The following is a 22,325-nucleotide window of genomic DNA, read 5'->3' as shown; positions in this document are numbered from 1 at the left end:
ACTTCCACCTGTCCAATGGCCAGCTTCACACGTCCGTCCACATCAAACCCACCAACAAGCAACAGTACCTCCATTACGACAGCTGCCACCCATTCCACATCAAACGGTCCCTTCCCTACAGCCTAGGTCTTCGTGGCAAACAAATCTGCTCCAGTCCGGAATCCCTGAAGCATTACACCAACAACCTGACAACAGCTTTCGCATCCCGCAACTACCCTCCCGACCTGGTACAGAAGCAAATAACCAGAGCCACTTCCTCATCCTCTCAAACCCAGAACCTCCCACAGAAGAACCACAAAAGTGCCCCACTTGTGACAGGATACTTTCCGGGACTGGATCAGATTCTGAATGTGGCTCTCCAGCAGGGATACGACTTCCTCAAATCCTGCCCTGAAATGAGATCCATCCTTCATGAAATCCTCCCCACTCCACCAAGAGTGTCTTTCCGGCATCCACCTAACCTTCATAACCTCTTAGTTCATCCCTATGAAATCCCCAAACCACCTTCCCTACCCTCTGGCTCCTACCCTTGTAACTGCCCCCGGTGTAAAACCTGTCCCATGCACCCTCCCACCATCACCTACTCCAGTGCTGTAACCCGGAAGGTGTACACGATCAAAGGCAGAGCTACGTGTGAAAGCACCCACGTGATCTACCAACTGACCTGCCTACACTGTGACGCATTCTATGTGGGAATGACCAGCAACAAACTGTCCATTCGTATGAATGGACACAGGCAGACAGTGTTTGTTGGTAATGAGGATCACCCTGTGGCTAAACATGCCTTGGTGCACGGCCAGCACATCTTGGCACAGTGTTACACCGTCCGGGTTATCTGGATACTTCCCACTAACACCAACCTATCCAAACTCCGGAGATGGGAACTTGCTCTTCAATATATCCTCTCTTCCCATTATCCACCAGGCCTCAATCTCCGCTAATTTCAAGTTGCCGCCACTCATACCTCACCTGTCATTCAACAACATCTTTGCCTCTGCACTTCTGCCTCGAGTGACATCTCTGCCCAAAGTCTTTGTCTTTAAATATGTCTGCTTGTGTCTGTATATGTGTGGATGGATATGTGTGTGTGTGTGTGTGTGTGTGCGAGTGTATACCCGTCCTTTTTTCCCCCTAAGGTAAGTCTTTCCGCTCCCGGGATTGGAATGACTCCTTACCCCCTCCCTTAAAACCCACTTCCTTTCGTCTTTCCCTCTCCTTCCCTCTTTCCTGATGAGACAACAGTTTGTTGCGAAAGCTTGAATTTTGTGTGTATGTTTGTGGTTGTTTGTGTGTCTGTCGACCTGCCAGCACTTTCATTTGGTAAGTCAAATCATCTTTGTTTTTAGATATTTATTTCCTACGTGGAATGTTTCCCTCTATTATAACTAAATACCATATTGGCAAGAAATGCTATCAGCTTCCATGACCCTGAGTTCTGGTCTAGATGTTCAGAATACCTGCAGTTTGACTGGGCATGTGGCCCTATCTTGTTCAGGAAACAGATGAATCAGTGGTTGCTGGTCAGTGGAAGTACTTGCTGCAGTGAGGTATCGTGTTTGCTGTACCTCATTTATGTCCTCTTGTCTAACGCTGACACTTCCAAGTTGGTCTGTCATTTCCTCGTGTTCCCTCTTGGGTCACCACTGTAGGATTTTGTGACTGATGTGCTCATCCACTGTGACAGCACATACAGCTTGCAGTGTTGCTAGGTCACAAGAGAATGTGCCAAACACAATACAAAGATCTTACAAAAGACAAAACACATCTCTCTGTGGCAGTAAATTGTTGGTTGTGATTTCTCAATCAATCTTCAGGTCACTACATTACCATACATCTCTAACAAAGAACTGTATGCTACCCATTACAGCACTTAAGCAGTGGTACCAACCAGTATGAAGTAGTCCTCCTAACTTGAATAGTGAAAGTCTGTATAGACCAGCAATGAGTCAGAACATGATTTGGTTATCTTGGTAGTTCTATGACTCATTTAAAATTTATGCCTGGCTCACAGTTCTAACCTGCTGTATACAACCAATGTGACACATAATCTGTTTGGAGAAAGAGAATTTGTTCTTATACGACAGTATTACACGAACTAACTCATTGATGGGATATGTTAAGAGTTAGTGAATACATTCATTTATGTGTTATATTCAAATTCACATTGCATTACAGTCATTGCATGAAATGCACAATTGCTTTTAGGCTCCTTTCATGATTATGATTTTGTTCATACATTTAAATGCTATCAAAATTTGATTTTGAGGATAAAAGGTCATGGCAGCTTTCAGAAATATACTTTCTGCATTGGACTCTTATGTTATTTATTAGGTCAAGAGAATTTTGTAATAGCTTAGTGGTTTCTTCTGAAGCAAAAAAATAAGTTGCTACTGATTATGTCCTTCAATTCTGCTTTTAATAAATGTAATAGTAATGCTTTTGTGTTCATAGCTGAGTATAAGGTTCATTAAATTCCAGACTAAATATATTATGAATCCATTATCAGTGTTGCTCTTGGATTAAAGGTGTGTTCATGTATAGTTTGAGATCAAAATTATCACAGTTTTTCAGAATAGCTCTATCCTGTAAGGATTTTTGCTGTGCAAATCTGAAGTGTTGTGGCTCAGATATTATTTTCTTTAACCCTTGACACATGTAAGGAACAGCTGTCTTTACGTTACCAAAGTGAACATGTAAGAGCAAAATAATGGTTTAAGATCAGTTTAATTAAGCTATGATGAAATAAACTCACATAATATGTACTAAAGCACAGGTTAATTAAACAATGATGAAATAAACTTTCATCACATTCCTCTGTTGCCACAGACAGGTGTTACCCCACAGGAATGACCCACTCAAACCACTAAACAGTGCAGAAGCATCAGAACCCCACCAGCCACTTCTTCATTTACACATTATCTCATAGGCAGCAGCCTCATTGTACGATTGTGCTGCTAGTTCATTACGTGGGTGATTTTCTTACAAGGCTTGTAATTTTTTCTGACCTAGCTTACTGTTTATTTTATATTACTGCTGCTCAAATGGACTTATGACAATGCAATTTATTACTGTAACAGTATTGTGAAAGGGTTAGTTGCTACTCATCATATAGCAGAGGTACTGTGTCACAGATAGGCGCAACAAAAAGACTGACAGAAGACAAGCTTCTGGCCAACAAGGAATTCATCAGAAATAAACAAAAAACACACACACAAGTGGAGCAAGTTGCATTTGTGTGTGTGTGTGTGTGTGCGTGTGTGTGTGTGTGTGTGTGTGTGTGTGTGTGTGTGTGTGTGTTTATTTATTTTTGATGAATGCCTTGTCGGCCAAAAGCTCACTTTCTGACAGTCTTTTTTTCATGCCTATCTGTGACTCAGCATCTCTGCTATATGGTGAATAACAACTACCCTTTTCATAATACTGTTACATTCCATCCTGGATTTTCTATTGTTCAGTTTATCACTGTGTTAGCTGAACATTAATGAAGGAATAGGTATGGGCTTGTCATTGTGAAACAAGAATGGAATGGCGCAAAACAATTTTATTTGTATTTCACCATGACATGCTGTGTCACAGATAGGCACAACAAAAAGACTCTCACATTTAAAGCTTTCAGCCATTAAGGCCTTCATCAACATTTCACACACACACACACACACACACACACACACACACACACACACACAAATGCAACTCACACACCTGACTGCAGTCTCAGGCAACTGAAACCACACTGCAAGCAGCAGCATCAGTGCATGATGGGAATGGCGACTGGGTGGGGGTAAGGAGATGGCTGCAGCGGAAAGGGGGAGGGATAGTATGGTGGGGGTGGCAGACAGTGAATTGCTGCAGTTCAAACAGAGGGCAGGGGAGAGATGGACAGGGAGGGGGAGGAGGGGGGAGGGGGGGGGGGAAGTTGAGGAAAAGGAGAGAAAAATAAAAAGACTGGGTGTGGTGGTGGAATGACACCTGTGTAGTGCTGGAATGGGAACAGGGAAGGGGCTGGATGGATGAGGACAGTGACTAATGAAGGTTGAGGCCAGGAGGGTTATGGGAACATAGAATGTATTGCAAGGAAAGCTTCTGCATGCTCAGTTCAGAAAAGCTGGTGTTGGTGGGGGGGATCCATATGGCACAGGCTGTGAAGCAGTCATTGAAATGATGGATGTCATGTTTTGCAGTGTGTTCAGCAACAGGGTGGTCCACTTGTTTCTTGGCCACAGTTTGTTGGTGGTCATTCGTGCAGACAGACAGCTTGTTGTTTGTCATGCCCACATAGAATGCTGCACAGTGGTTGCAGCTTAGCTTGTAGACTGGTTTCACAGGTAGCCCTGACTTTGATGAAATAGGTGATGTTAGTGACCAGACTGGAGTAGATGGTCATTGGAGGATGTGTGAGACAGGTCTTGAATTTAGGTATATTACAGGGGTATGAGCCATGAGGTAAGGGATTGGGAGCAGGGGATGCATTAGGAAATGAGAAATGCCCTGCCCACTATCCTTCCCACCCCTCTCACAGTGGTATTCCACCATCCACTGAACCTAAACAATATACTCGTCCATTCTTGCACAACTCCTGCCCTCAATCCTTGGATTTCGTATCCATTCTTTCTCTGGAGTTGGTTCTACATATCTCGTTAACAATATAATATTTTTCCTGCTCAATTGTAGTGGTGTGGTATATCAATCGGTTTTGAATTATTTCAAAATAAAAACAGTCTTGGTTGCAAAGTTATTTAATATTAACAATGCATTTCTCCCTTTCAAGATATCATCAGATTGTCTATAAAACAATCTATTATAAACATATAGAGGAAGGGGCATGGACTTATCTTGTGTGACTGTGCAGGTAAAATAACTGTAGAAACTTCATAAAAGTAGCTGAATATGTAATCCATCCATATAAAATGGAGAATGGATGCAAAAGTAATTAGATATGTAACCCATCCATCATAAAACATATAAAATGGAAAGTGGACCTCGTTAAAACAAAAGAAAACCATCAGTTTCTGTTCAAGGAGATACAAGAAGGCGCAGAAAAATTTCAGAAGCTATCACATGTTACTTTAAGCACACCAGTCAACTCCACCACAGCAGCACAGAAAAGGACCACGCTCACAAAATAAATGTGGTATGAGCTGCATAACACCCAGTAATGTCCGTTTGGCATGAACACAAATATTACTGTGACCGACCAGGATGCAAACACCATGTACAATGTGGCAAAAGGTGCCCAGCTGGCATTCAAGACTGGTGTAAGGCACATCTATGAAATGTAGATCTATATAAAACAAATAGATTAATATGTATATATGTAAAGCATTGCAATCTCATCTAACCAAAATTACATTAAGGTACCCCTACACCAAGTAGAAAAAATATGTAAAATGGTGACATGATAAACAGGGATCCAAAATATGTCATCAAAGTTCTGTGGTACAGGATAAAATAGCTAAATTTTAAAGTACACACACAGTACATGCATTCAAGATCAACAGACCCAAACATCAAGGCATCAGGATCAGGGGCAATCATAAATGTTGCAAACTAGAGACAAAAGCCTATTTTTAGCCATTAAAATAAAGAAACATAAGACATAAAATACAAAAAAGTAAAGTCACTTATGATAAAATAAGGCCATTGAAAAGCCCACCTTGAAATGTAATGCCTCTAACTTGCCTGATAACAAAACAAACAATTTAAAAAATAGTGCTATCGACATAAAATAAAGATATCATTAAAGCAACACTCCAAACACTGGTAGCATTGTATCATAATGTACTTTATTTCTGCTAATCAGCTGACCGTTCAGCGACTTGTCCTATCAGCATACAGATACTTAACAATTTCCAGCTCCTCGAGCAGCTGCAGCTTTCTCTCCTTCTGGGCAAGGTGCAGTGTTCTCAAGATTTCTAGTGTGGGGGATTAGTGTCCACTTGACTAAAGATGCTCAGAAAACATGTAATTTTGTTTAGCCTGGTCTTTCTTAGTTGGCCTGTGTTCATTGAACCTAGTCTCAAACATTCTGCCAGTCTGGCATATATATGATACTTCACAATCATTACACCCTCATTTGCATATGCCAGACCTTTCATTGTGAATATAATTATGTTGAGTTTATGGGTTACATATCCAGTTTCTTTTGCACCCCTTTTCCACTTTATATGGCTTTATGACTGATGGGTTACTTATCCAGCTGCATTTACATGAGTTTCTGTTTTACTTTTAGTTCATTTTACCTGCATATTTGTACAGGATAGGGTCATAAAATATAACTTTGGAGTTTAGTTTCCCCTAGGCTACTTACATTTCATGTCAATTCTGGTAGAATGCTGTACAATGGTGATTAGAGGTGATGTGTATGAACCAGATTAAATGGATAATTCCCAAAATTATATAATAAGATAATAACTGGACTGAAAAATGAACTTTATGTTTTATTTCTCAGTGAAAGGGGAAAAAATATCTGTTTACATTATTCACTCACACATGCATTCATTCTGTGGATCAGGAAGGAGTATGTTTCAGACCACCTACACAACTGTCATTATGCTTTAGCAACAGCTTCTAGATGTTATGCAAACACAAATAAATGAACCAACTCAGAATCTAATTTTTGTTTGCTTGTGCATTACATTTATCATAGAATGATCTCAAGAAAGTAGTTTACATATTTGTGGGATAACAACTATATTTTATGGCACTTTGCATTTTGGATTAAGCAGTGTGAAACATGATAAAAATGTTCCTCTTAAAAATCAACAGTGTTTATTCCAGTTTAATCTTGTTTTCAGGTACAGCAGATTTCTTCGCATACAATCATTACACAACACGATATGCTGCTTCGGGCACTGAAGGAGAAATTCCATCTCTTCAAAGAGATTCAGGAGTTATTAGAAGCTATGACCCCAAATGGCCTTCATCTGCATCATCCTGGCTCAAGGTAAAATGGTTTATTGTTAAAATACCTGAAATTTAAGAATTACTCAAAGGACAGTGATTAACAATTTTTTAAAAAATGTTTACCTACTTATTTTGTGTGGAATAAAGATATAGTTTCTTAGTTAGGTAGTTATTAGCATGTTCTGTGGATCATAACTGTTACCTCTTATCAGTGCTTGATTAGCAAAAGAAAAGATTCTAGTACTGTAGCCTTCAGGGGTGAACCTTTTGAAATTTAGACATCTTAAAACATTTCAGTAGATCCATTGTGGATGACAAACTGCAACTATGATTTAAACTGGTAAGTTATCATGTAATAAATATGCAGCCACTTTCTTTTTTACAATTTATTCAACCATAAACGTGTTTTCGAGCCACTACAGGCTCATCATCAGATGGAGACGTTACAAGAACATTATGTTGTGGACCAAGTGTAGCTAGATGCAGTATTGGTGCTGCTGGGAAAATGACAGAAATTTAGTAATCAGTGATGAAATGTTTACAAACCTGAAAGTACCTAAAACATAAAAAAACTTTCAGGTTCATAAACATTTTGTCACCTATTACTAAATTTCTATCATTTCTGCCAGCAGCACCAGCACTGCATCTATCTCATCTTGGCCCACAACATAATGTTCTTGTAACACCTCCATCTGATGATGAGCCTGAGGTGGCTTGAAAACATATTCGTGGTTGAATAATTCATAAAAAAGTGACTGGTCGCATGTTTATTACCAGATAAATCACCAATCATAAAACATTATTTTAACACTCTTTTTTGTCAAAGGTACCAGTATCGTGTATCATCACAAACCAAGCACTGCCTTTCACTGTGAGACAGTTTTACAATTACAGTACATATTTGCAGCAGAAAATATGGTGACATGCTGACCAGTTAATGATTTCTTAAGGTTTTTTCATGCACACCGTGATTTATACTTAGCTATCTTCTCTTCCTCTCTCCATCTCAAACCTCGTAAGAGAGTAAATGTATTGCAAGGCTACTGTTGGTACACCCAAATGTTCCAGAGTGGATGGTACACATAAATCTTAGTAAGTGCCTCTGTGCAACAAATACTTCTTTCCTCATTGATAAATTTCCTCAGAGTATGATGCCACATAAGTGTAGAAAAATAGGAAAAAATAAGTCAACTGTTTTTATATTTTTGTCTTCAACATATGATACTATCTGTAATGCAGAAGCTGCAGATCTCATATATTTGAAAAGATCTGTAGCATGTGACACACAGTTCAGGTTCTTATTAATGTAAACTCCCTAGAACGTAGAATATTCTGCATTTTTTTACTGGTTTACCCTCATCCATTATCTGAAGTCTGTGGTCAGGCTTTTCGCAACACTCAATTGTATATAATAACAACAACATGAAAAGAATGGTTTGCTACTCTCCACATAGAGAAGTGTTTAGTTGCAAGGGAGGGGCAGGGATAGCTGCTTAGGGGAGAAAGATGATATGTTGCCTGTGGGAGTGTGCAGGGATGTGGTGGAGACAGGATGGGCTGTTAGGTGTAGAGTCAGGAGGCCATGCTGGGGATGGAGGGGGGAAGGGGAGAGGGAGAGGGGAGAGGAGGGAAGTAGAGAACGGGAAAAGACCAGTAGGTTTGTCTGTGGGTTAGACGCATGTGTAGTGCTGGAGTGGGAGCAGGGAAGTGGACAAGTAGGAAGAGGACAGGGAAAAGCGAAGGTTGAGGCCAGGGAACAACAGAGATATTGTGGGAACAGTTCCCACTTGCACCATTCAAAAAGCTGGTGTTGGTAGGAAGCATCCAGATGGCACAGGTTGTGAAGCAGTCACTGAGGTGAAGCACCTCGTGTTGGGCAGTGTGCTCGACAACTGGGTGGTCCAGCTGCCTCTTGAGCACAGTTTGGCGGTGGCCATTCACGTGGACAGACAAGTTTGTTAGTTGTCATGCCCACATAGAAAATGGTGCAGCTTAGTTAGTAAATCACATGGCTGCTTTCACAGGTAGCCCTGCCTTTGATGGGGTAGGAGAGGGCTGTGCCAGGACTGGAGTAGGTGGTAGTGGGAGGATGTATGGGATGGGCCATACATTTAGAAATATTGCAGGGGTATGAGCCACAAGGCAGGGAGTTGGGAGCAGGGATGGAGTAGATACAGACGGGGAGATTGCATAGGTTCGGTGGATGGTGGAATATCTTTTTAGGAGGTAGGGGGAGGACAATGGGAAAGGTATTCCTCAGTTCAGTGCGTGACAAGAGGTGCTTGAAATTCTGGTACAGAATGTGTTGTAGTTGCTACAGTCTTTTTAAATCAAGAGATTATATTTTTAGCAGTCTTTTTCATTGTGACTGTCCATAAGTCAGTGTGCCCTCTATGTAAATAGTAGCAATCTATCTTTTCTACACTGTTGTTACTATCCAGAACTTTCCATTGAATCATATGTATCATTTTCATCTAAATTCAATAGCTATCCATTTGCAGGGAACTGGTTGTTCATTAGTTACATGTTGCATGGATCATTTGAATGGGTATTTTATTGAAATCATGTGGAATGAGTAAGTGGATATGTACACATGATTAGCTTAGTAATTATGAGGGAATGATCTGGTCATGAAACCTGACAGTATCCAGGAGAGCAGTGTGCTACCCACATGCCCCTTCATATCCACCTCCACTGACACCAGTAGGCTGAGGATGACACAGCAGTTGGCCAGTACCATTGGGTCTTCCAAGGCCTGTTCGGACAGCCTGATTAATTGCCTGCACAGAAGGCTACTAATAGTGTTACTAACAAGCAAATGAACTGCTAGTGGCCTTGAAAAATACCTCGTGTTCCTCAGACTACTTCAAGAAGGAGAACACATGGTAAGGATAAGTAAGTTTTAAGTGCTGATAATGGCTTAGGTTGATTCCAGCGATGCTCTGAACATATTTAGAAACTGAGGTAAAACAGCACATTAAAGACCTTGAATCCAGGCTGTTATGCCTTACATTGAATGACGTAAAGAAACTAGCATTTGAGTTAGCCATTGTAGCCGTTCACCTTCTTTGTTTCTTCTTTTGTTGTCCTCAGTGTCGACGTACTGGCTGAAATATGGGTTGTGGAAGTGCGACTGCAGTCTGCTGTAATTGATGTAGCCAACAGATGTACGCTTGTGCTTCACTGTTATTTACTTTCACTTTTCACAACCCCCCATATACACATTTAATATGGCCAGTGCACTATTGTTTAACTTTCGATAAGCCACATTAATAGTTTTCAGGCGAACATCCACATACTGCTACAGTAGTTTACTGTTGAACATCTATGAGCAGTAAAAAACCTAACCAAAAAGTTCACAAGTCCTGTAGTACAGAAAGGTATGTATGGAAACAGTCACTGTCATTGTTTTTACACACAGCCTAATTAGGTAACACTTATTTCAAGGACGCATTGTTGTTGATCTAACCAACACAGGTTCCTCATCTGAAGCTCAGCTGTGGACTGACTGTCTCGGGACCAAAAATTGGGCCCTTATATATCCCCATAATAATAGGTGCTGAAACTACAAATTGTTCTACATCTACATCTACATCCGTACTCCGCAAGCCACCTGACGGTGTGTGGCGGAGGGTACCCTGAGTTAATGCAATGAGTTCGAAGTTTAATTTACAGAAATTACAATTAAAACTTAACTCATTAAATGAACTGAATACATATAAAAATTCAGTCCTTTTAACGGTTTCTTTTAGTACATGAGTTAGGCAGAATGTTTTTAAGTTTCCTCTATTGCAAGAGTTAGGCCAAATAATTTGTTTAAATCATAAAACTAACACATATAGTTATGCAAACAATACTTTTGACAGAACTGTTAATTACTTTGGAATTAATTAAGAACTGGCTTTGCTAACATGTTTTCAAATAGAGCCAAATAAATACTATAATATCACTAGCATTTCGTCTTCCAAACGTTTATAATTATTGCAGAATTTATATTTATTTATGTGTCAACAATAGAATTTAAGTTATCAAACAATTACTGACTTTGCCCTATAGTGAAAGATACTAACTAGGAATAGTCAAAATAAATTAGAAAATCAATTACATACATAAAACCAAGCACAAAATTAGATCTGGTTTACATTCCTTAAAACTGAGTGCCAACCTTTCTCTTTTATGAAAATGTGGATTATGCTCATGTATGTTAATGGTAATTAGTTAAAAGTGGAAAAAAATGAATTTTAAGGAGGCAGATGGCAAAACAAGAGGGGGAATAAAATTATCCCAGCTTGCTTCGTCACACCATGTGGAATGAAATTGGCAACCAGTTCAGCAAGCAGCCATTGATGGCAGGTAAACTCATATTTAATTTAATAAAACAAACAATAAGCAGTTGTAGGAACTCAGGTACGGATGGGTGTGATAAAATACAACTCAGATCCATACATTAGGGTTCCCTCCTTTATTTACACAGAGTATGTATACTGCTGTGGACCAAACATCCTAACATAACACAGGTTGGGTCCAGACTAAACTGTCAGAGAGCATCTACTGAACACTGCTCAATAGTCAGATATTTCATGTTGGGCAGTCTCACTGGTTGAGTATCCACAGAGCCATCCCTCCACCCTCTAGTGAAGAGCAGACAATGAGGAGAGAAGGGAGGTGGGTTGTTGGTGTGGTCATCTGTGAACAGGTGTGTGTGACCGCATGTTTCATGGCTGGCTGTGAGGCAGGCCACAGGTGGATCCTTTCTCACAGGATGGAGACACAGATGCACCTGGCCAGATGTGCCATAAATGTTGTCTGTGTGAGGCATGACCAGACCATTAGGATGTGAGTCATCAGGTTGAGATTTCCTAACTGTGACAGGGGCAGTAGATTGCATCCCCTGCACTGCAGTTGTCATTTGTTGTAAGGGGAGGGGTTGTTTGAAACCAGCAGATTGTATGCCAAAACCTGTATGCAGTTGTTGCAATTGTTCAGGAGGGAACAAATGTTGCAAAGATGGCTTCTTGTATGTAACAAGTTGCCCAATAGATGTCTGTGGAACCATGATATCATCATGGAATGTTTGTTCATTGCAATAACACTGTTCTTCTTGTGGTGCAAACGCTGCAGTATGACATCAGATAGGATCTGTGATTTAGCGCACATGGTGCGGGTCATGCAACACAGTAGTTAAATGTGTGCAGATATTGGCACTTGCATGCGGAAGAGCCGAAACACAGGTGGAACCAGCATAGACTTGGCGCATGGTGGGAGATTAGTATTCGCTGCATGAGAATTTGTTATGTTTTCTGGCACCACTGCAAGGAAGTGTCACCTCCTTCCAAGGTGGTGATCAGAGTGAGTCATGTCATCACAGTGTCATTTGGACAAAGGCATGACATTATGGCTGACTGCCATGGCACGAAGGGGATGCCAGATCCCATGACAATCTGAGATGGCATGTTGATGAGGGTGTCACGATCAGTGAGGGTCAGCTGAAGTCATGTGAGTTCAGGTTCTTGTTCTCGAGAGGTGAGTGGAGGTTGCGGTGAGGCAAGATGGCTGTCATTGTTGATGGTGTCGACCACACATTGTCGACTGTACAAAATAGTAGGCAGAAAATTATGTTTCAACACTGTTCAACTGGTTGAAAGGTGCAATCATGAAAATGATTCCTGTTCAAACATGATGTGATCAAAACATACCATCAAAAAGAATGTGCTGTCTAACTATATGGATAGTGTGTATCCATCCAGCATTGTAACGACACTTCATATCTGAGTTTACATCCTGTGGAGAATATTGTAAGCACTGTTGTAGAGTGTCAAACACATCAGTTATATATTCTGTGCCCAAATGGGCCATTTCTTGCACACTGATGGCAGGTGGGACACCGTAGATGCACTGGTGGGCGGTACACTACATGTTTGTGTCATTGTTTCAGGTATGAAAACAGTTTGATGTACCGTGGACAAATGTTCTGTGTCATAGTGCAGCATGTAAAACAAGGATGCATGCAGATCACTGTCAGTTCATGCAAAATGTGTAGGTGCAGATTTCAATAATGGTTGCATTATTGTTCCACAGTAATCGGCTCAGCAGTAAAGTGAGAAAATACAACACGATGAGATAGCCAAGAGTCACCTTTTAGGAACTTGAGTATGGGCAGGTGTGACAAGATACAACACAATTCCATACATTAGAGTTCAATACCTTATTTACACAATGTCCTAACATGACGCAGGTTGGGTCCAGGCTAAACTGGCAGAGAGTATCTACTCAGCACCACTCTATAATCAGAGATGCTGTGTTGGAGTGTCTCACTGGTCAAGACCCCACACATTTGATAGCCTACCTATAATTTGACAAGCCATTATTTGTGGTGTTTCCATATGATATTTGCAAATAAAAGTGAACATCCATAGAAGACACAAGAGTATGTCATTTTGCCCAATGACTCTCAGGACATGACATTGTGTAATCTTTCTAATACTACATTGTAACAATCATATAAGGTATAACATAGTTTTCTTTCCTATATCACTGTGTAGTTAATAGCTTTAATGTTAACTTATACTTGTAGTGTTAACTTATACTTCAGAAAATGTACCCACAGTAGAATATTTCCCTTATAGTATGTCATGTTAGAGCATCTTCCACTATATATCATGCAGTATTTTTGTACAGGCATTTAATACATAACAGATTTATCTACAAAGGTTAATCTATAAAATATATACAGCTTAGAATTCTTTCAGTGAATACAGACACTTATTTACGACAAGAAACTTAAATTTTGTTTTAAACGGATCACCAGTATGTGCTCTTACAAATTCTGACAATTTGTTGTACCACACTGAGCCACTGATATAAGGACTGTTATGTTATACTTTTAATTTTGTTCTTTGACTGAAATAATTGTGCTTATTTCTTTATTTCTTGTGCTGTGATTATGTTCATCAGAACATATGGGTGCATTGGCCTGATGGCTTAAAAAAAATTGTGTATACTGTGAGATATTTACTTTCGATAAGAACGTCATGAAAGATCTCCCTCTAGCCCAGACCATGTATCAGCCTAACGGCTCTTTTGTAGCACCAGTATTCTGTTTAAGTGCACTGGCTCTCTCTCCCTCTTAGCTCTCTCCCATAACTTACTTATATTACACCAGTGTCATGTGTGTTTCATTATAATGTATAAATGGGAACATTGTCCGATACTATACCATTTTCAGCATTATATCACATACAATTCTGGACCATTGGCTAAGTGACTAGAATTCACTGATTATTTTCTTGCATGCAAAGTTGACATTGATTCCCACTGAAGACTGACATACAAATGCAGACCAAGAAATTTACAATCTTCATTGTCTCTGTATGAAATTCCACAAATATGTCCTACACAACTGTGGCATGAGTTGCCTGCTTTGAACTCCAGTAACTGTGATTTTATGGTACTGACTTTTAAGCCATGGTTACTAAAATATTTAGTCATTTGTGATGTCACGTATGTTAAAAATGTGTCATATCCTCCTTGTTATCACCATAAAACAGCAGTATGGTGTCACCAGCATAAGTAATTATATGGGAATCAGCAGGTTGTATGATATTATTTACACACAGAAGAAAAACAAATGGTCCTCAGATTGATCTTTGTAGCACCCTATGTATTATCGTTAATCGTCGACTGAATGTTGACGTTTCTCACCTGATTCTGATTGATTATATTTCTGCATTGTTTATGGGATTTTAGGTACATAGACAGTTATTTGTGAAACCACCAATATGATATACACTTTCAAATGGCATGGGAAAAAATCACAAAATATACCAACTGTTGATATTTTATTATTCAATGCTTGCAATTTTTGATGAGTAAACATATAAATTGAAATCTCATTCGAGCAACTGTAATTTTCGAAAAAAAAATTATTTGCGTTTTCAGATTTTTAAGTTAATTCATTTGGCTTGATTTTAATACTTGCTTCATCAGCAAGATAAACTATTTCTGCTTCTTGAACCTATGATGTAAGATCATAACAAGAACAAGAGCAGACCCTGCATGAGTCCCTGTACTACACCTGTAGTAGTGGTGGTGGTAGTAGTAGTAGTAGTAGTAGTAGTAGTAGTAGTTGTTGTTGTTGTTGTTGTTGTTTTGTTCATCCATAAATCAATTTTACAATGATATTGGACAAGTCTTGCTGCTACAATTTCAGAATAACAAAAATAACGCAATTCATATGTACAAGCATTTATATACTTACAGGTCTAGTTTGACAAGGATGGGGCAGGTAGTTGGCCATGGCCTTGTACTAGGAACCATCCCAGCATTTGCCTGAAGTAATTTAGGAAAACCACAGAAAACCTAAATCGTGGCGGCAGGATGGAGACTGGAGCCTGCACCTTCCTAAATACGAGGCCAGACTGTTTATAACAGTTTGTCCCTAATGTACAGGACTGTTTTAGAAAGACATTATTTAATAAAGTAAAAGACTAGTACTACACTGTTCACTTATTCCTCACTCCCAGTCATGGCACATACTACACACACTATACACACATAACAATATAATAGAAGGAAACATTCCACGTGGGAAAAATTATATATAAAAACAAAGATGAGGTGACTTACCGAACAAAAGCGCTGGCAGGTCGATAGACACACAAACAAACACAAACACACACACAAAATTCAAGCTTTCGCAACAAACTGTTGCCTCATCAGGAAAGAGGGAAGGAGAGGGGAAGACGAAAGGAAGTGGGTTTTAAGGGAGAGGGTAAGGAGTCATTCCAATCCCGGGAGCGGAAAGACTTACCTTAGGGGGAAAAAAGGACAGGTATACACTCGCACACACGCACATATCCATCCACACATACAGACACAAGCAGTCTGCTTGTGTCTGTATGTGTGGATGGATATGTGCGTGTGTGCGAGTGTATACCTGTCCTTTTTTCCCCCTAAGGTAAGTCTTTCCGCTCCCGGGATTGGAATGACTCCTTACCCTCTCCCTTAAAACCCACTTCCTTTCGTCTTCCCCTCTCCTTCCCTCTTTCCTGATGAGGCAACAGTTTGTTGCGAAAGCTTGAATTTTGTGTGTGTGTTTGTGTTTGTTTGTGTGTCTATCGACCTGCCAGCGCTTTTGTTCGGTAAGTCACCTCATCTTTGTTTTTATATATAACTATACACACATAGTTTCATAATGTTACTGTACACACTACCAGCTGATGTCAGGACCATAGTAATGGCGTCTGGTTTCCATTTTATGTACCACAACTTCACATTTGCTATCCTGAGTAACTGTGTCAGCATCCCTATATAACAACTGAGATGTTGAACTTGGAAAGAGGATATTGTTACTATTATACACTGCATAGCCCTGAGAGTAAATTTTTCCAGCAAAGAAAAAAAAGGAAAACCATAGTGTGAAAGTGTCATATGAAATAAGACATTTTACTATCTTTACACAATGAAATATACAGGATGGAATCCAGAGACATATCTGAGGTGGCAAACAGCTACTCCAAATAGTTTGTAGCAGGTTGTCTAGAACCGCACCAGTGTTGATCTTACTATGCAGGTGCTGCAAGTACTGTGATGGTTCATGGTCCTCAGTGTCCTCATGTGTTAGAACCTTATGGAGGCATTCTTCTTGTGAAGATAATACCTTTTTCATTAACTCTGCCTTCAGTCGGGTGTATGAATGGCTTTCAGGTGGCCCAGTAACTACGTCCCGCACCTCAGCAGCATACTGGTGGTCAAGCTGACTTATGACCAATGCAGACTTTGTAGCATTGGCACTTGTGCCTTAGTAGGTGAAGATAGCTTTGTCTTGCACAAAACAGAGGGCTGTATTGTGAAGTCAGAAGGGCAGCAGTCACACTGCAAGTCTTGACACAGTGAGGTTGGTCGCTGCCGGGCTTTCTGTCATCTCATAAATTGTCCTTGATAGTATCGTGTCAAATTCAAGTGTTATGCAGGCTTGTTTGGGTCACTGCTGTGGCTGTTGAGCTGTGATCTCGCTCATCCAGCTATTAATCCTGTGTGGTATTGTAATTAAATTCCACAAACAATGTCTTGGTTCTGTAGCAACAACTTCATTCACTAGTCAAAATCAGATAATACAGCAAGGCTCTCTGAGCAGCTCTAAGAATAAGCAGAAACGTAGAGCATATAATAGAAACACAATGCCCCTTCCGGCTAGTGATAAAACTATTTTGGGACAGCACAAAGTCTGTAAACACACACGTACCACACTGCACAAATGAGCTGACAGCTGAGGTTGCTACAGAATTGTTCCACATCATTGTGATTTATCATGCAAAATGATCTATGGAATGTGCAATGAACAAACAAATTAACTAACTAACTAACTACCATGTCTCTTTATCAATTTTCACAAGTAAAACAAGTCCATTAGACATCATGTGTTTGTAATTTTCACCAGCTTCATGGACATAAATGTCTTCTCTTTGGAGACTATTGCAGGATTTTCTGTCCCCTTCTGCAGTAGTGTGGCACTGATGAAAATAAAGTATAGACCCCATCTTGGTGAAAAAAAGTGAGCAGAATGAGGACATTGGCAACATTTTAGAAGATTGTTGTAGTATTGCTTGAATGCAGTTACTAATACAGCGTGATGATGAAGAATCCCAATGAAAAAATAAACTTGTTCGCTTATTATAAGTCTGAAAATGAATTTTTTGTTATGAAACAGACACTGGAACTGATGAAATGTCTTCTGGTTGTATACTGATTGATAAAAGATAAAATCACTTTGTCTCTGTGTAGTTATTCAGACAATGAAAGAAATGACAGACGGTGTCACTTTGAGTGACTTGTTCAACAAAGATATCAACAATTACTAAAAGAGAAAAAAAGAAATAGCAGACAGAGATCTGTTACAGTACATTATACTTGTATACTCTGACAAATGTACAGCACAGAACAGTCATTTCCAAACAGAAACTGAGTTTTTATACTAATAGGGTTAGTGCCACTTAATTTTTACTGATGGTTAAATATGGTTCTTTGTTGTTTGATTTTTTTTCAGGTTGTGCCCTGGGGTCTGAGGAAGATGCTGAACTGGATTAAGAAAGAATATGGCAACCTTCCAGTGCTGATTACAGAAAATGGTTTCTCTGACCATGGTGGTCTACACGATAAAGATCGCATCAATTACTTCGTTGTAAGTAAAGTTATTGGATATGCATAGGGTAAAATGTTGGATGCCCATATGAGATTTCCTTTGCAATATTTTTGTGCTCTAAGCTCTTGTTTTATTATTATGAAGCTCATTTTTAACATTCAAATGTTCTGTCCAAATTTGTAAACAGTTTTCTCACATAGTTCCTCAGCCTGAAGTGTATCTTTTACTTTTATTATTATTGTTATTTCTTTTATTGCATTTAGGAACTTTCGGGTAATTGAACAGGTATCAATAATTACAGATTTCTGTAGTTGTATATATAAGTTTGGATGTAGCTGTATTGCATTGATGTACTGGTGGATATTGTGTGGTATGACTCCTGTAGTTGATAGTATAATTGGTATAATGTCAACTTTATCCTGTATTATTATTATTATTATTATTATTATTATTATTATTATACATTTTTGCTCTTAAGACAGTGATTGAACTTGAACATTACATCATTATTCAACTTTCCCCTTTTTATGTTTTCTTTTTCTCTTCCCCAAACCTCTTCATTCTTCGACTTTTCGGGTTTCCTATGTTCTGTCCATACTTTTCCTGGTCTCTTCCTTTCTTTTACTTCAGATTTCATGTCCATAATTTTGTTTCTGAATTTGTCTCTTTCATCTATTAATTCTTCATTGATTTCTGGTTGCTTTAGGTCTTCTTCTATTTCATGAGAACAGTTGGTTTTTTTGATTGAGCTGTTGACTACATCAAAAATCCTCTTTGTGAGTCTGGTGTTGTTCATTCTGGTTATGTGCCTAAAGAATGTTAATTGACCTTTTCTGATTATGTTTGTGAGTCTGTCTGCGTGTTTGTATAGTTCTTTGGTTGACCTCTTCATCCATGGACCATCTCTATGTACTTCTCCAAAAATGTTTGGAAGGATTTTATATTCTATCTTTTCTGTCTCTGTGGTGCCCGATGCACCGATTGTGGTCATTTCTGATACATAGAGGGCTTCTGGTAGTGCAACTGCATTGTAGTGCCTGAGTTTCACCTGTCTTGAGATGCTTCTTTTATTGTAGTGCGTCCGTGTGAGTTTGTATGCTTTCTGCTTGTTCTGTATTGGATGCCTTGTTTGATCCTCCTATTTGTATGTATTCTCCAAGATACTTGAATTTTTCCACTCTGTTAACCAATGCGTAATATGTGTGCATGACTTGAGTATTGTTGTTCTTTCTTTCCATATATTGTGTTTTCTTGTATGATATCTGTAACCCCATTTTAGCAGAGACTTCATATATATATTCAAGGGCTTCTTGCACCTCTTCTCTGTTGTTGCTGAGTATTGCCAAGTCATCTGCAAATGCTAGGCATTTTATGATTGTCTTGTTTGCACGTATTCTTTCTAACTCAATTCCTTTTACTTTTTCTTCCCACTGATTGATAATTTTGTTAGTACTATGTTGAATAGAAGTGGTGCGAGACCATCTTCTTGTCTGACCCCTGTATGTACCTCAGATGGCTCTGAGATTTCTCTCATAAATTTTATTTTGGGTGTGGTGTCTGTGAGTGTCTGTTCTATAAGTGCCCTAGTTTTTCTGTCTATTTCATATTCTTCTAGTGTGTCAAAGAGAGTCTGCCTGTCAACAGAGTCATAGGCCTTCTTTTACTTTTATTTTTAACTGATATTTTTCTCATCTTACTCTTTGGTCACATGCAGCCTACATCCTCTCTGTACTGTTTGTTTGAAGTGCTACCTTTCTCTACCGGTATTAAGTAGCTCCTCAGTTTATTATGTGAAACAACTTCCGAAAAAGGTATTTATTAATGAATGCTCTCTTTTATTTTTCAACTTTTTTTGTTTCTTCACTTACAGCCATAGGCTTATGAGCAGAAAATTGCCCCTGCCAGAGCACATAAAAGACTGTGACATAAGAGTGGGGAACTAACTGCCTCAATCCTTTCCACCTTCCTCATCAAAAATTTTGGCACACAAACTTGTCCATGCCCTTTCAACACAGAACACTGTAAATCCTTTTACCCAGTCTCTCTTTATAGTTAATCCTTCATACTCAGCATCTACCTCTCACTGCCACTGTCTTTATACATATCCCTCTCCCACTTTCTCCTTCTTCCCCCATTGATTTACACTACATCCCACGGCTAGTGCCCCCTCTCTTACTTACACTGTCTCCTTTTGTCTCTCTTCCACTGACACTGTCTCCACCATACCTTGGCAGCTAAAAAACTCTAAGGCAGAGGGGAGAGTCCAACTTATTTTTTTCCCTTTACCCAAATGTTTAAAGTTTTGGTTCTAAGGGCACCCTCTCCTATATGTTAAAAGTTCACCGGTCTGGAAGGGCCCACAACCCCGAAGTGTGTGTATGGTCTTCATTCATCTGTATTTTTCATTTCCACTGTCTCATCACTCTTTTGCTCCCATGGCTTTTATCTCCATCCATCTTCCTTTTCTCTTTTTCAGTCACTGTCTCTGACTGGCCATCAATATCTCCTACACCTTTGGTTCCCATTGCTATTGTCTTCATCCATCTCCCTTTCTCTTTCACAGTCACTTTCTCTCGTCCACTGGCACTGTCTCCTCTCTCTTCCACTTTCACTGTATCTCTGCTACTCTCTTTCATCACAAAAAAGTAAGAATTTGTCTGCATGCCAAAATTTTTGTCAAGGAAGGTGGAGTGGAGACTGCAACACCTGCATCCCTATTTTTGTATAATGGTCTTTTAAAGAGGGACCTATTCACCTTCATTGTTCTCTGACAGGATCATTTCTCTGCCAGTTCCCTTTTTTTCCTAGCTACAGCAGGGTGTGCTGCTTATATAAAACGAATATATATGCAAATACTTTGTCACTGCAGTACCACTTTCAGCATATTTATATAATCATGAAGTGCACATTATACAGAAACAGCACATCATGAAGTTTTATTAATGGCAAGATGATGACTAAAAACATAGCTTGGTGACCTCAGAATCTTAGTGATGACCGTAGAACTCTAAATGTGTTGCTATGTAATTTCACTATGTAAGCTAAAACTCATTTACACCTTAGACTGGATATTATAAGCATATTTTATGTGCATAAGTACAGTAAATTTGGACTTATGGTTCTTCGTAATGAGTAATGATATCAAAAAAATTTCAGGCTTCTCTAAGGATATAATGTTAAGAACATACAGTAAAAATTTGATAATTTTCTATCATAGAAGCTGCTGTCCCTACAACTGGTACTTTTTGTACCCAAAAGTCATGGTTTTTTGAGGTCTTCTAAGAAAACCACCAGCGAACATATGGTGCTTTTGTAAGCCACCTAAGCTCCTCCCTAGACCACACATAATGCTGAAGAATGCTGGGCTGGAGGAAGTGCGTAGTGTTTAAATTTTGATATGTAAATAGAATGGGGATCACTGGTATCAGCTGCAGCAGGACATTAAGCAGAATCAACAGCAATGAACAAAAATGCATGCTGGATTGGGATTTGAACCCCAGATCTCCTTCTTACTAGGCAGTTGCGATAACCATTCACACTGAAGAAAGTGGATCCATTGCCCAGCCAGGCTTATCAGTTATTTAATGCACAGTGTCTGCTCCTTCGAAAGAACATGCACCATGCAAATCCAGAGCTGTGAAGCACTATATGTGAATTAAAGGGGGATCACTGCTATCAGCTGCACTGGGACATTAAGCAGAATCAGCAGCACAAATACGCCTGACCTCCAGTGGGAATCTCTAAGCAGCGAACAGGAGTATAATGGACAGGGACTGCGAATAAGTGGTGCTTGATGGGAGTGTGGATTGGCTGTGAGGCATACCGAGATAGTCCATGCAGTTGCGATAATGCTGCGTCCTGGATGGCACAGTGGTTACTGCATCTGCCTAGTAAACAGCAGATCCTGGGTTTGAATCCTGGTCTGGTACACATTTTTGTTCATCACCACTGATTCTGCTTAATGTCCCACTGCAGTTGATAGCAGTGATCCCTATTCAGTTTACATATAGTGTTTCATAGCAGCTGAATTTGCATGATGTCTGTTCTTTTGAAGGAACAGACAGTGTGCATTAAATAATTGAGTGCAAATGCTCAAATACGTCTGACCTCATGTGGGAATCTCTAAGTAGCGAGCAGGAGTATAATGGTCAGGGACTGTGGATAGGTGGCTCTCAATGGGAATGTGGATTGGCTGCGATGGGTACCAAGATAGTCCATGCAGTTATGATAACGCTGCATCCTGGATGGTACATTAATTACTGCACCTTCCTTGTAAGCAGGA

General features: G+C 39.5%; 1 protein-coding gene across 2 annotated transcripts in view; it reads left to right on the top strand.

Moving 5' to 3' along the window:
- The window catches only part of LOC124544843 (myrosinase 1-like), a 523,720-nt gene that overhangs the window by 491,095 nt on the left and 10,300 nt on the right, over nt 1-22,325 (top strand). For both annotated transcript variants that reach the window (XM_047123549.1, XM_047123550.1), the window contains exons 9-10: nt 6,795-6,943; nt 17,948-18,082. In XM_047123549.1, coding sequence (XP_046979505.1) covers nt 6,795-6,943; nt 17,948-18,082 — 284 coding nt within the window. The remainder of the gene's footprint in view (nt 1-6,794; nt 6,944-17,947; nt 18,083-22,325) is intronic.

The sequence above is a fragment of the Schistocerca americana genome, chromosome 8, assembly GCF_021461395.2.
Source record: "Schistocerca americana isolate TAMUIC-IGC-003095 chromosome 8, iqSchAmer2.1, whole genome shotgun sequence".
In the NCBI taxonomy this organism is placed as follows: domain Eukaryota; kingdom Metazoa; phylum Arthropoda; class Insecta; order Orthoptera; family Acrididae; genus Schistocerca; species Schistocerca americana.
Note: the sequence above shows the minus strand (reverse complement) of the source record. Positions and strands in the feature narration are given on the sequence as shown.